Source organism: Centroberyx gerrardi, chromosome 3 (assembly GCF_048128805.1).
Source record: "Centroberyx gerrardi isolate f3 chromosome 3, fCenGer3.hap1.cur.20231027, whole genome shotgun sequence".
NCBI lineage: Eukaryota > Metazoa > Chordata > Actinopteri > Beryciformes > Berycidae > Centroberyx > Centroberyx gerrardi.
The window spans coordinates 12128690-12144055 of record NC_135999.1 but is presented as its reverse complement, the minus strand read 5'-3'; the positions used below and the strand labels follow the sequence as shown (position 1 = coordinate 12144055).

The window sequence follows — 15366 nt, the reverse complement described above, 5'->3', positions numbered from 1 at the left end:
CAGTGATATCAGAGGATGTTTATTCATGACATAATTGACAAAATATACATATTGAAGGATTCATATAGATTTCTAAGATTTCATATAAATTCTCAAATAGAACATTTACTTTATGTATAAATCATTTCACAGAATATTTACTTCATGTATAAATCATTTCACGTAGAACATTTACTTCATGTATAAATCATTTCACGTAGAACATTTACTTCATTAATAAATCATTTAATTAGGGCAACACCCATTCACAATTTAAACTCAACAACACTGTAGGTGACAATACAAAAAGTGCTCAGCACAATGGCCTGGATTATTGACCAGATCCCATTGATGATCTGTCTCATTATGATCTTAAAGGCAAAGCAGATTCAAAATTCAACACTCCTGGTCTGAGGTGTTTGATAATAAGGCCCAGTGATGCCTAGTGCAAGATTTGGCTTTCACAAAGCAGATATGCAATAATCTTTACAGTTGAAATGTTCTGTTTTCCGTGATATATTCATAAAATGATGATGACACGGCTTCATCAAGTAAGCAGGTCTCTTTTCTCTGACAATACCACAGATGTAGTCTTCTGATAAGGGTTATCCAGCCTCTATCTATGCATAGGACATCTTGCCCAGGTAGTTGGCGGGGACATAGCCCCTCTGTCCGTTAGCCTCAGCTAACCACCAGTCCTTATTGCCTCCCAGGTCACAGAACTGCAGGATCCGTACATGCTGGTACTCCTGTAAGGTCAGCTCCTGGTCACAGCGGGCTTGGAAAGCATACACAGCATAAAACTAGGGAAAGAAAAATGCACATAGATCAGATGCAAGCAGAGGTAAAAAAAAAAAAAAAAATGTCACCATTTGAAAAATGTGATATCTGCTCTTGCAAAATTGTTTCTATAAAAAATGACATTGAACTAGGGTACTTTTAAAAGGTTGGTAGGTAAGACTTTTACAGATTGGCTTGTTTATATTTTAGAGGTATTGAATAATAAACTTAAGGTGATGTGTTTTTTTTGCCCCCCAAAATGGAGTTGTAGCAATTTGAAATGGAACTCTTAAATTGCATCCACATCAAGTAATTTAAAACCGTTAGAGGTAGAAATGCATCCTCCTGTAAATCCAGAAGGTGGCACTGTTCATTAGTTTTCCACAAGGGCTGAATGCTGCTATCAATTATAACTTTCATTGGTTAGCATTGATTCACAAGTTGCTGACCCTCGTCAACACTATATGTTTTAACACCAATAGCTGTGTCATGTTTATGGGGTTTATCCACCCCATATAATGCCTATGCAAGCTGGAACGAGACACTGTAAAGCTATCAGGTGTGCTGCCACAGCTCTCCAGTGCAAGCTAACAGAACTACTTATCCACTCTACTGTATATACCAGCACACCTCAGTTTTACTGCTCCTCTGTAATAGCAATCCCCATATTTTATAGCTGGACTGGACCTTCTTCAATGAGGAGGCACTTATAGGCCTCTGAAAACCCAGTTAAAGTTGCATCGCTTGCTTCTTCAATGTGAGATTTATGTGATGTGGCGTTTACTGTATTGTTTTCAATTCTGTCCATTACATTTTGGACATTTTGATGATGCTTTTTTTCAAGTCGTTTCAAAATGTGTGTGCGTGCATGTGCCTGTGTGTTATGGTGTGCAGTCTTTCTGCACCTGCGGATATTGCTGATATTGGAGACCTTGCTGAAGGCATTAGTCCTCTTCTTGTCCTTGACTGTTCTCAGGCTGGAAATCAACCTCCTGAGACAGAGTGGCTGTTTGACTCTTTGTAGTATCTCCTTTACGAACCCTCCTCAGTTAGTTCAAAGTATTTTTTCCCTGTCTCACTAAAGTTAGCCACTGCAATGTCTTGAAGCGAGATCAGTATCCCCACCTTCTCCCCACCACTACACACAACCCCGACCTACACACACCTGCTGAGCCTCTGAGTCCTGTGTATCCTCCATGTCTTGGGGGCTCTCTAGCTCCCCCTGTAGACCAGAGAGGGTGGAGCAGCTGTCGGCGTTGATGAGGCTGAAGCTGCGCAGGCTGCTGCTGCCGCTACCTGACACAAACAGGCTGAGGTTGTCAAAGTCCTCATCCACCATGACAGGCTGTTGCTGCTGCTGCTCAGTGGCGGCCTGCCCCGCCCGCTGCGAGTCCCTCAGGGGGTTGTACTGCTTCAGGAAGGTGGAGTAGACGTAACCCTGGGTACCTGACAGAGACAAACAGGGACAGTTTTGTCAGGGTTCCTGGCTCTTTGGGTCAGATTTAAATGTTTATTGGTTAACTAATCATAGGACAAACTGTACAATGTAGGGAAATCCACTTGCTGATTCACAGAACTGGTTCAGTAGAATGAATGGGCATTATTTCTGGAGGATAAATGTGTGTGTCGCATGTGGGACTATATGTCTCACATTAGGGTTGAAAGGCAGTAGCACCTGATTACAGTCTTAAATACAGTTATAGTGAGAGACCTAAAAAGTGTGTAAATATGTGAGACAAGCATATTCATAGCGTTGATATCAATATGAATGATAAACAACAACTTCTTGGGAATGCTTGTAATCCCAGCGGAAAAGACAAGTGTGTGAAGAATGTACTCCGCACCAAGAAACATACACACACTTCTTCTAGACTGAGCTCCTCATAAGAAAAAAAAAACTTGTTATTGCAGAGTACAGAGAAGCACACATGCGGCATCTCCCCGTCCTTGTTTCTGAATACCCCGAGGGAGAGGCTTTGTACTCTAAGTAACACTGCTTACAATGCGCAGCGGTTTGTTCCAAACAAGACGTCAGGATCTCAGGTGCTGCTGTGCGACACAGAGAGTAGATGGAGACAAGCTATGGAGTCGGCCCTGTTGTGAGGCAACCATCTCCAGAGGCAGGCGAAGAGGCACGAACAGCCGTGACATCACAGTAGCCCCTGGGAGTTTGTCTCGTTGGCTGACTCGTCAGTGTCAGGAAGTAAAGTTTGGTGTTTCTACACAGCCTCAGTCATCAAACACACGCCGGTCTATTCACGCAGTAGCCCGAGGAGAGGAATGTCTGCTGAAGGTAACCTACACCTACTGTACCTACTGATGATCTGGTGTGATAACTTAATTCACCTTGTATATCTTACTAACAGTGTGCATCAGTAGCTACTTGTGCCCTGAGGGTCTTTGTCCTTTTACACACACACACACACACACATAGGGACACACACACACACACTTGCCTCCATTGTGGACCAGCCAGCGGCTGCTGCTGCCTAGGGGGTCGGTGTCCTCCAGCAGGGCCACCAGCTCTCCCTCCAGCAGGCTGAGGTCCTGCTCCTGGCAGCCATTACACTTTCTCTTCAGCTGGTACAGGCGACTAGACGGGTATTCTGCCAGCAGCCGGGCTCGCTCCTCCTCGGTTTGATGCTGCACCTCCGGCACCTTGAGGGGAGCACAGCACGAGGGGACACAGGTTGGTGTAAATGTTTGAATGTGATGACGTGGGTTTTGTGTGTGTGTGTGTGTGTGTGTGTGGGCACACGTACGCACGTGGTTGGTTAGCAGCGTACGAGAGCATTCTGGGGAGGGTGAAAGGTAACAAGCTCCCCTGGGTTTTGATAAGGGGGGTGGAGTTTCAAACAGATCTGCTCACATACACGTTCAAACGCAGGCACACTCTCACGCAGACACACATATAGACATACAAGTCTCAGGGGATTGATACCTGGCGGAGCTTTGAGTTGTCAAGTGCCCTAGTTAATCACAGCCCAGAGCTCTTCACACTGTCTGCCTCTGATAAGACTTATAACTGGCTATATATGGCTTAGAATTGGTTCAAATAGTAATGAGGGACTCGGAGGACTATGTGGGACTGTGGGGTTGTGCTTTAACCTGGGGTCTACAAGAATTCCACAGACGCACACACTGCTGATCAGAGATTTAAAATAATGTCCATACACTGACTCAGGCTACCCTCATTAAAATACATGAATCATAATACTGAACATGGGCTGTGATGAAACCTTCAGACCCTGGATTTGAATGATCTACTCCGGATCATTTCCCCCGCAACAGGGTTACCGTTATTTTCTTGTCTCGTTGCCTCTCAAAGCTGACTTTGCGCTCCATTAGCTTCTGCGCGTTGTCCTTGACAAAAGTCAGATTGTTCAGCTCATCCATGATGCTGTTCTGCACCTCAGTGATGTTGGACAACGGAGCCTGGACAAGCAAACACATAACACAGTTCAGTTGCAATGCCAAATGGCCAGGGTAGGGGCCATTCATGAAGTGAATTGAGAGTGCATGGCAAATTCCAATTCAATTCCTGGGGTTGGACTTGGAAAACAGAATTGGAATTGAATTGGAATGACATGAAACAGAATTGAATCCCATTAAATTCCACGAAATTCCACTTCTACAAGAGATTGTCTTGACTTGACTAAACATTAGAGAATCAAACATTATGAATCAAATAGACAGTTAAACAAATCAGCTACATTCAATCATAATGTATGGATTATGATTGACATGTTGCATCAAATACCATCTGAAAGGAACTTATAACATTTTATGATTTTCAGTATTGATAATATATAACACTACTTGTAATCTGTGGTAAGAGAAAAACAAAAAACCATGGAATTTCACAGAATTTCATTGAATTAAATTCAACCTCCTGAAATTCCACTTCAATTCCCATGTTCCAATGTTTCCTGTAGGATTTTTCAAATTCCACTTCCAATTCCTCAGTTGAATCGGAATTGATGAGCTCATTCATGAATTGACCCCAACCCTGCAAATGGCTTGAAAATACATTTTGTCTATATAGGTTAATTGGTAAAGCATTACTTTAGCATATTGTTCTTATTGCCCTATTAATTTTATTATGTAGTAATATATATATTTATTATATTATGTGTGGGACCCTCACCGGTAGCTGCTGTATAGATGGAGCGCGGTGCAGTGTCGTGTCCATCAGACCTCTGAGCAGGGCCACTAGATACACCACACAGTTGGTTAGGATGGTGTGGGCGGCCATATTGAACCTCTTCAACTCATCCACTAGCTGGGCATTGAGAGCTTGGTAGTCCCTCCTGGCCGGCCCCTGGTCCTCTGACGCCGGCGAGGGACAAGAAGAGGCGGTGGACGAGGAGGAGGAGGAGGAGGTGGAGGAGGAGGAGGAGAAGGAGGAAGAGCGCTCCAGACGGCTGCAGTAATCCAGCAGTTTGTCATAGCGTTTCTGGATGAGCTTCTGCGGGGCAGTGAACATGCCCTGGAGGGAGGAGAGGGGGCCGAGGACCAAGCGCTCCATGCTGTCTTTCTGGTAGATCAGTCAGTGAGGGGGAAAAGAGAAATGAATAGAGATGTATACAGTTTAGTTTGCATGCAGACACACAGAGCAACTAGTGGTGCTGTCCTGCTTACAGTAACAAATAATACCAGAAAACGCACAGATCTCATCGGCTATAGTCGTAATGAAGAGAATGTGAAGGGTTGAAGTACAGAGGATGAGTTGAAAGAAACTGTTGCTCCACTGGAAAAAGTTACCACCTTCACCTTCCGTTTCCGCTTTGATACATAAAAGGGCTATTGCTTTTTTTTTCTCCCCCTTAGAGTACAGGTGCGTTTGTGTTCAAGGCTGGCCTATACTTATTTTGGAAAGCTCATTAAGGACTTGGGTTTCAAGCACTTCTGGAGTGCTGGGGTGAGGCGCGTCTACACAAAGAATCTTATTCACAGGCGCAGCTATCCCAGAATTAGTAACAGAGCAATCCACATAGAAAGAAGGGCAGGAGAGGGGAGGTGGGGAAGGAGGTGTACAAGAGGACCTACTAGGAAAGTTAGAGAGATAGAGGAAGAGGATTAATATACTGGGCAGAAAGCAGGTAGCTATGGGCGGAATTTCACAGATGACTCACAGTGAGGTGGAGGGAGAAAGGGAAGTCATGGAAGAACAGGACAGCAGAGCAAGGAGAGACAAATACACTGGATCCAGGGAAGAAAGGGAAGAGGGAAAAGATGGAGATTGAAGAATAACCTGGAGATTAAGCTGAAGATAAAATGAAAAAAATGTTTTGTAATTCATCAATCATAGTGAAATAAATGGGTACCATACAAGTCATTCATACTTACAAAGTGCTTATATGGGTCATTGCCATTACTGTGCAGTGAGCCATTTGTGTCAATTTTGTTTGGGTCCTTGATGATGTTCTCCATGTCCTGAACGTTCTGGACGGCTACAGACACCATCTCCTGCAGAAAAAACGTCAGGAAAACAGCCTCAGAACAGGACAACAGGGCAATGTACTGCTCTAGCTTGTACATATTTGCACAAAGCAATGATTTGCTAATCTCCACAGTGACGTACCTGGGTGTGCTGCAGGTAACATTGCACATTCTTGACCAGCTGCCTCACAGCTTTTTCCAGACTCCTGAACAGCTTTTCCTCTTTATCAAATACTTCATCTCTCACCTACAGAAAGAAGAGTTAACTTTTAACTACTTGTGCCATTTATTCCTTGCTACTACAAATAGTGACCTTTCCAGCGCTTGAAAATAGCGCTAACCATTTAATTGAAGCAGTTAATTGTATGTCGATAAGCCCTTTAGGCCGGAAACTTTAATTTCACTTCAAGTGTCAAGTCCACAAGCCTCAGTCACGTTTATGCCGTTTACGTTTATTACTCATTTTTATACAACTATAGTGAGTGTGGGTTGAATTGTAAAAAATAGGTTATGGTCAAAGTATTTTACCTGTGGTTCGACTCCAGTGAGGATCTTGAGATAGCCAGCGAACCTGTCACCCTTCTTCCGGATGGAGTGGATGTTGAACTTGTTCAGTTTGCCCCTCAGTGTGCCCTCATCTTCTGACCTCTTGTACTTCATGACTGAGAGTGTGTAGGGAAATGGAGCCAAAATTTAAACAATCAAGGATGAATATGGATGTAGAATGGATAGGATAGGAGACAGTTAATTTAGCAGGACAACTAGTGTCATTTGCATGCATTAAATATTAATAATGAACCTGCTTGTGGTCACAGCTAACAAAATTATGCAGTTGATAAATGGGCAGAAATGACAGAAATACTCATCGATGTTTTTAACTTCTCACCTATATCCTTCCGTCTCTTGAACTCGTTGATGTTAACGTTGATGATCTTGGTGGCGGTCAGTGCCTCCTGTAGTGGCCGGCGGTCAGGATGGTCGTCAGGTGTGGCCTGCCACAACTCCCCGAGCAGCAAAGGGTACTTCATGATCCTCTGGACCGGCTTGATGAGAAGAGAACCCATGTCCAGCAAGTTGGGTTTCCCTCTGTGACCAATAAGAATATTATGCAATAAATAATGATCAACATAACTGTTATGACCCGCAGAACATGATGCAAAACAAAACATGACAATAAAATATAATAATCAATGTTAAAAGGTTTAATCATATGCTAACAAAGACAGTATAGTAAATTCTCAAAATCAATTTTACATGACAGGGTACTTACTCTTGGTCATATATTCTCCTGTAACGAAACACACACAAAAAAAACACAGTAAACATCAAATATTATATACAGTAAATTGTGGTCTTCAGAATGGAGGGAAGTTATAAGTTGAGGATGATGTGAAAAACGTGTGGAGGAAGTGACTTCACTTACTTCAGAGCTAATACACACGTGGTGAAATGTCGCTTTATTTCTTCCTCTTTCTCATAGGATTTGAGTGACGAGTTGGCATCATCATGATGATAGCAATAGATCTTATAGACATCTTCCAAAGCCGCCTTGGCCTGGATGAATACTTCTCCTTCAAACAAAAATGTGACACTAGATTTAGCCCACTTTTTAGATCCAGTATCAACCGTAGTAGTAAAAGTCAACAAATTATATAAACAGGCAACCAGATGAGGTGACTAAGAGTCAAACTGCCATTTACCTATGACAAGTGCTTCTGGATCAGGTTCAGCAGTGGCATGCTGCAGTCTATGAAGGAGAGCTGCAGACACCTCACACACCGTCTCCATGTTGGTGAACAGCCGGTCTACATCCACCACCTAACAGAAGATAAGGAAACTATAAAACATGGATTTGATGTATGTAATCAAAGTAAATCTACCATACAATTATGTCAATCAAACTGTTTCCTTATTCTCTGTAAAAACAAAGTGAGGTTAAGGTTAACAATCAAAGCAGATGACATCATCCAAAGAGCTGCTCTTGTAGTCTGTAGAGGTTAGTGGGGTTGATTCCACATTCAGTCCACAAAAGTCTTGATTGGGTCTTGAAAAGGGAAGCGCTCTACCTGTATGTCTCTAAGAGGCTGGACCACCTCTCTGATGCACAGCTCCAGGTCTGTGAGGTAGTCCCTTTCCGTCTGCACTAGCTCTTGAATGACCTTTGCCCTGCGGCTCATCTTCCTCAAACGGACCTCCTCAGGGTCCAAGGCTGGAGAGGAGGGGGAGGACAGGTCATGCGGTGTCATTTTCTCTGAGGGAAGAGGGGATGTGATAATAAATTAAAAATGTGAAATAAGCTTAAATGTGATAGATTGCTTTTAGGCAACCAGTCACATACCCATATAGCATACACAAGCGACAATGAGTTCATCAACAATTAAAGGTTATATGAAGTTGATGATGCAAATTCGATCGATGCACTTAAATTTCATTGGAAATATGCATTTGGCAGCTTTTCAGAGCATCTGTAGCACATATGCATATGCAGAAATGTTTGTAAACACACTGGCCCTGTGGCTGTGCACGCTTGTGAAAACATACATCTCTCCTAACACATCCGCCTGACTCCGGAGCAGCCATCGGTATTTCACGGTGATCTAATTATTTTGACTGAGCGCCAAAAGGCCTCACTTAACATGCCAGTCAGGTTCCCTCCTCTCTCTTTTTTTTTTTTTTATCGCTCTGCAGCCTAATCAGTCTCTGGCTGCTCTGTGCTTTGCATGGCAGGCGAGGCAGGCAGGAGTGTGTGTTCAGGGAAGAGGGATGCTTCCTCGCTGCCTAATCGCCGCCACGCACCACTTCCTCCTCTGGGGGGGGGGACGATGAAGAGAGAGAGAGAGAGAGAGAAAGGGGGAGGGAGGGAGGCAGAAGGCTGCGAGGCCCGTGTCGGGTTACGGAACTAATCGTCTTGCTGATGTAATGCTACGCCGTGTATGGGCATTCCATCTGCTCTTGCCACGGGGCGTGTGGGGAGGTGGGGGGGGGGGGGGGGGCGGGGGGCTGACACACATTGATAAACACACGCCTACATATGCAAGGACACACACGCTGACACAGATTCACACCCAGGTGCACACATGCGTACATACACACAACCTCGCATGCACACACAAACAAATTCGTCAACCTCCAACCCAAACTCCATCAACCTCAGCTTGCTCATTTCACATGCCCACACTCACACTCACACACACACACACACACACACACACTCTCACACACACAAAATCTAGTGCATTCAACACACCTATTTACAACCATACATGAGTGATGACTGGGTGGCTCTATCGCTCCATACACAGCACAGAGTGTGCAGTAAAAGTATAGACAAATAAAACTACTGCTGTGGGTTTTGAACCATCTATATAGGCTACTATATATATAAGATTTAACAATAAGCATTTCAGATTACTCTCTGTGTACAAAATATTAGCACTTAACCTGGTATTAAAATGCAATCAGTATATGCTATCCGGATAATGATCAATCCAATCACACCCTTTGCATACATCTGGTATTTTTATGCGTTCCGCATTGTGAGGATCTAATAGTTTTTTCGCACAATATGCAAAACAGGTGAGTAGGTGGGTGGAGGCATTGTCAACAAAAACAAACATGGTGGGTGTAGGTTCATTACACGTGATACTGTACAGCCTCTGTTTACTTTTCATTTGTGGAGGAAAGGGTTGTCTTTTGCGACTCTTTCGTAGGAGGCAACAGAAACGGTGACAGGTTGTTTTTTTACCAATAGTGTTTGCAGCACTACTAGAGTGACTCCTTCACTATGGGATGAGGGAAAGGAGCGATGACTGGTGGGAGCGGACGGTTGCTGTTGGAGTCCTTCAGTGAAGCCGAGTGGATTCATGGCAAACTTCAGAATGAGTCATGACATTTCTGCCATGTGGCCGGTACTTTCTCACAAACGCGAACACACTGTACAGATTGTATTCACGCCTGGCTGAGTCCGGCTGAGATCCGATCGCTGTGCGAGCCAGGCCGACTCCGGGCTGGAGGTGGGCTGGCAGATCCAATCACAGGCTGACTGCGTGCATTTACACCTTACATTTTTCCTTATCTAGATAATATATCCTGATACAGATCACATTTTAATGCCAGGTGTAAATGGGGTCTCCTTTTGCACAAGCAACTTATCATATGGCTCAAGGCTTAAAAAGTCTCCTTTAACCCCTCCTCCTCCCTGCATTTACATCTCGCCTTAATGATTAAAGATAATTTAATAGGTGAAATCAATAAGGAATCATAGCTTTCATTTGGATTCACCTTGTCAGGCTATTTCATGGAAAAAGTCCTTATATTTGGTACACTCAGTGTGTACAGCACAATGATTGCTATGAGACTGAACATAGCTATGCAGTCATAAGCCTTTTCCTTCAACAGTTATTAATGAACTTGTCAATCCATGAAAATGCTGCAAGAAATGGAAATGCATACCTCCTCCCATTCTGCCACATAGTCAGTACATTAATCCCTTATAGATGCGTTACTACAGCCTTACACTTTTTTTTTCCTCAAACAGAATGTGCAATTAAAATAGTTTGTGATATCTAGTTAGAGGGTCAGAGACACAATGGTAATACTTAATCAAAATGAAATATTATGCAAAAAAAAAAAATCACATTTCATGTTTCAACAGTATCATGAAGTCTCACGTGTCTGCGTGGCCTTTCAGTGTGAAAAGAGACCCCAGAACCTCTGAAAGCCTCCACCCGTGAGAACAGCCCCATTAATGAGAGATTAGCTGAGGTTTCTCGGTGGCTCCCTGGGCTGAAGTGCATACCGTGTATTTATAATTTCAAGGATTCAAATCTGGCCCCGGCCCTTTTCATACATCATCGCTTTTCACTCCCATCTTCCCTGTCATTCGCCACTGTACACAATGAAGCAGAAATGGCATAAAAGCTCTTTTAAAAGCACTTTGCACGCTGTATGGAAGTTACTCCATCCAAGCCTGGCCTCGAAAAGACTCATTCACACAGAACCACGCCGCTACAATGCTATTAAAATATATTAATAGCCTATCATAGCTCGGTGACGGATAGAGCCAGGCGGCGGTGACCTATCCTTTTGCCATCATTATGTGTGGTGAGGTATGGTTGCCGGCACAGGAGTTCCCATGAAAGTGGATACAGGGCCTTTCACTGCTCAGCCCATTGAAAGGGATCTAACGGAAGGCCCCAGAATACAAGGCCCGGCGTATCATGTATCACCATCAGGAAAAATGACACGTTAGACTTCGCCACTCTGCAAACTGCACAATGGGATTTTATCATTGAGAATATATCTAGGATAAAGTATACTGAGTGTGTAAAAGCTGCCGATAATGGCTGGTCTACAGCAATTATAATAGGCCAAGACTGAAATGACTGAAACCACATAAAGGTTATATATGTTTTGCTTTGGGATTGTGTGGCGTTCTGCCCTGAAAGGATGGTTCAACCTCTACCTTTTATTTATATTTACAAAGTAAACAAAGTCTCTATAGCAAGGTCACACACACACACACACACACACACACACAGTTCTCAAAACAATGTAACCCACCACAACAAAGTAACCTGCTTCAAGCGTAATTAGATGATCAGTTTCTGTGAATATTCAGTTCATTGTTGTGCCTTCATATGAGATACATCAAGAGTTTTGAGCTATAGTGAGGAGCAGGAATTATGTCACGGCAAATCAGCATCAAAACTATTATATTAAGTTACTGGACATAATGTCAGGTTGCCATGGCTTTGTGGCTTGACCAACCTGTTTGACAGACAGATGAGAACTCACTGCTGAGCGGTAACTCACATGTTTCCTCTTTCGGTGAAGTCATCATTATGTCAATATTTGCAATGCTAATACCACAGTAAATATGTAATGCTGCTTGTAGGAGTGGGGCTAAAGTCCTCCAAAACAGGGTGGGAGATTGGTTTACTGAAAACACCCGGTGTTGTTTGACAACCCTGCCATGATGCAGGCTGGTGGCACAAGAAAAATAGAAAGTGCTACTGAGTAGAGAGTGCCTCTATTTTAGGTAAACAGCAGCTGCTGATAAAGAAAGTGTGTGTGATCTGTGTTATCACTACAATTCCAAGTGAAACGTTTTATATTGTTTAGTTGTTTTAAACTAGGTGCCACAAACAAATTATTTTAGCATGTGGGGGCGTATTGTTCATTGTAGAGGAAGCGCAGAAACAAGTGACACCAGAACATCTACATACTTTGCTTAGTCTTCAATAGTAACCCACTTTGCTGACATAGTGATGTAACTCATTTTGCCTGAAGTGCAGCATTCCCAGTCACTGACAGCACATGACTTTAGTGAGGACAGGTGAAGCCAGTTTTCCTGAAACGTGGACATGTGTCTGTCTGTAAAAAGACTGTGTCAGCAGTTGTGATGAGGTCATGGACAGGAGGATTCATGAAGCTACCATCCTCGCTCCTTTCCCACAACATGCTCTGAAATTCTTACTTTGCAGTTGAAGTTTTCTAATGTGGATAGCCAAACACAACAGATTGTGCTTGATTACATTTTAAAAATAAATTCAAACATGAATTTAAACAAATTTAGGACCATGTACCTAAATTCTCTTATAACTGCTCTATTAATCAAATGGGTCGGTAATAAAAACCAGCCTGTCAGTCCTTCATAACAAGTCACTGGTAGTTTCTGGCTTGTTTACCAGCTGGTCTGGAACATTTCTATAGCCACTCCTCTGTGCCTGAGTTTGGAGCACGGTTTGCATATGTGGCCTCATCCCTGCGGGAATATCTCCTGCTCAACACATAGCAACACAACAGGTGCCCAGCATCCAGAGCTATAGAGCAGTGTGTGTATGTGTGTATGTGTGTGTATTTATGTGTGAATTTTTGCCCTCAAGCTGCAGATGCTGCTTTGGAATCTATAATGAATGATTTTGTCTAAAATCTCTCCTAGACAGTGTGTTATCAACAAATTTGGGAGTGTAAGGAGTTGAGGGACTTCTCAGAGACAATGCAGTCTTGACTCAGATGTGTAGAGATTGTTGCCATAGTTTTTACCCCAGGGGAGGCCATTAGCTGGTGTACCTTTAAGTTTAGCGCTGTACTCTGTCTTGTCCGACTGGCTCCTCCTCACCAGTGTCCCCAGGTTGATGTCTCCTTTGGCCGTGTCCTCTGCCACAATAGTGTCCGTCTTCCTCCTCTCCAGGTAGCGCAGGAACACGGGCCTGTTCCTCTTCTTGATCACTTTCTCCTTCTCTTTTTCCTTCTCCTTCTCACTCCCGCTGGCCTCCTTGGGATCCATGGTGAAGCCGTCTACTCCCTCGTGCTGCCGGACCGGCCGGGGAGAAAAGGAGGGGAAGAGAGAGGGACAGGAAGAGGGAGAGAGAGAGAGAGAGAGAGAGAGAGGCTGGGAAGTGCAACAGGTGTACTGTTCACAGTGCACTGGCTGCCAGTTCAGCACAGGTGATCTGGCCCTTCCCCCTGACTCTACCTGTCACGAGAGAGCTATGTGGCCACACCTCTCCACTGCTGCGCTATGCCTCCTCCCTGTGGACACCTACATCCATCCAGGGAGGGAGAGTGATGAGATGGGAGGACAGAGCAGTGGCCACCACAGATAAAGTCTTGTTTTGGTCTTATACTAAAGATAAATCTTCTCAAGAGGCATCCTGCAGAACAAAATGCAGTGTGAGAAACTCATAAAGTTATTTATGTGCCAACAAGGAAGTATTTGCATTTTTTGGCCTGTGGGCTGTAAAGAGTAGTAAGTTAAAGTCGAGATGAAACGGCATTTCGAGAGTATCTAACTTCCGTATCGTGACGTATTAAACAGGAAAGACAGGCGGGACATAACGTTGGGAGGAATTTGATTTGAACGTTGAAAAGTGGGTGTGCTGTTGCTAGCTAGCTAACTAATGAATCTTAGCCTCTTAGCTCTGTGCGCTAAAAGTTGAAGATTGATTGATGGGTGGATGTCATGATATTATTGGTTGAAATTAGTTACGGGCATGCTTACGTAAGCACACGGCATATTTTGTTTTACAGGAAGAAAACATGATTGAATTTTGATATAAGAATACAATGAAATTGATTTTTGTTATTTTTTTTGGCATATATTGTTAAATAGGTGCACAATATGACCGGGGATGTGATCTAAAAGGGTTAAAAAGGCATTTTTCATTTCATCTCATCTTTAAGTTCAGAACTGAATATATTGTTAACTCTAATATCTACAGTATGTTAAATAACCTTATGGAACAAAAACCAAAATCCTCATCAAGTCATGAGATAAGTACCTAAACTACCAAATAGATATAAATTAAACAAGTTTTTGAGGGGGAAAAATAAGTGAAAAAGCCATTCATCGCCTTAGACGTCATATCACAAATTCTATGTCAACAAATGGTGCACAGTTTTTTCAAAAAGATCTATTTGTTGGCAAACATTTAATATGTTATGTTCCATAATGTATTGGCCAGTTCTCAAGTTGCTGCATAACCTAGATATGTAGTTCATATAAAAATATAGAAGATCCAGACTAAAATCATTTTTTAAGAATCCGTGTCACTTTCTTTCAAATGGCAAATTCCTCATTTTGGAACAAACCTCCTCGCATTATTCCACACTACATTTTTAAGCTTGTTGTTTTCTTTATATAAAAATGTAACATTTTAAAGTCATAAATTGACTTTTGTAAAATGTCAGATCTGGTTAGACAGGTAATTCATCGACACCAAGCTGCAACAATGATTCCTGGTCATGGCAACCAGATACTGCATTCCTCCCCAGAACAATGAACGGATGCATTTTCCTCCCCATTGAAGCACAGGTAATAAGGGCGCATATTGTGTTTTCAGGTCACCATGGAGCGTGCTCATAGGACACCTGTTTAACTTCCATTAGACTGCTGATGCACACACAGGGCTCACTGTTACACATCAGCCAGTCATCCACACTTTAACCTTTAAAATGCATTTTCAATTGACCAAAAAGACTGTATATGTTTGTATCTCATAGGACTATTTGCATCTCATCATCATCATCAGTGTTAGTGTAAGTAGGTGTGTGTTCAAAAAGAAATCAAGACTTTCACCAGTACAAACATTTTATTTTCTTCTCTTACCAACAAGTACAGTCCAAATTATATTCAAGCAAATACACAATGTTAGCAACCAT

The 15366-nt window shown here is 42.9% G+C and overlaps 1 protein-coding gene across 1 annotated transcript; it reads right to left on the bottom strand.

The window, feature by feature from the left end:
* Nucleotides 1-53: 53 nt before the first annotated feature.
* On the bottom strand, nucleotides 54-13599 carry arhgef38 (Rho guanine nucleotide exchange factor (GEF) 38). The gene is made up of 14 exons (XM_071912962.2): nucleotides 13276-13599; nucleotides 8268-8452; nucleotides 7902-8019; nucleotides 7625-7772; nucleotides 7472-7489; nucleotides 7088-7287; nucleotides 6730-6863; nucleotides 6344-6448; nucleotides 6109-6228; nucleotides 4907-5296; nucleotides 4057-4194; nucleotides 3216-3417; nucleotides 1925-2205; nucleotides 54-782 (listed from the first exon to the last, which is right to left on the bottom strand). The coding sequence occupies exons 1-14, from the start codon at nucleotides 13490-13492 to the stop codon at nucleotides 600-602; spliced, it is 2439 nt and encodes an 812-aa protein (XP_071769063.1). The 5' UTR covers nucleotides 13493-13599; the 3' UTR covers nucleotides 54-599.
* Between the last annotated feature and the right edge of the window lie 1767 nt (nucleotides 13600-15366).

What these genes read in the sequence shown, in the direction of transcription:
- arhgef38 (XM_071912962.2), bottom strand. Translation starts at nt 13,492, where the DNA reads ATGGATCCCAAGGAGGCCAGCGGGAGTGAGAAGGAGAAGGAAAAAGAG. An exon ending in CAAGAGACGGAAGGATATAG is followed by an intron (nt 6,864 to 7,087) that starts GTGAGAAGTTAA and finishes ACACACTCTCAG; the next exon opens with TCATGAAGTACAAGAGGTCA. An exon ending in TCACTGGAGTCGAACCACAG is followed by an intron (nt 6,449 to 6,729) that starts GTAAAATACTTT and finishes TTCTTTCTGTAG; the next exon opens with GTGAGAGATGAAGTATTTGA.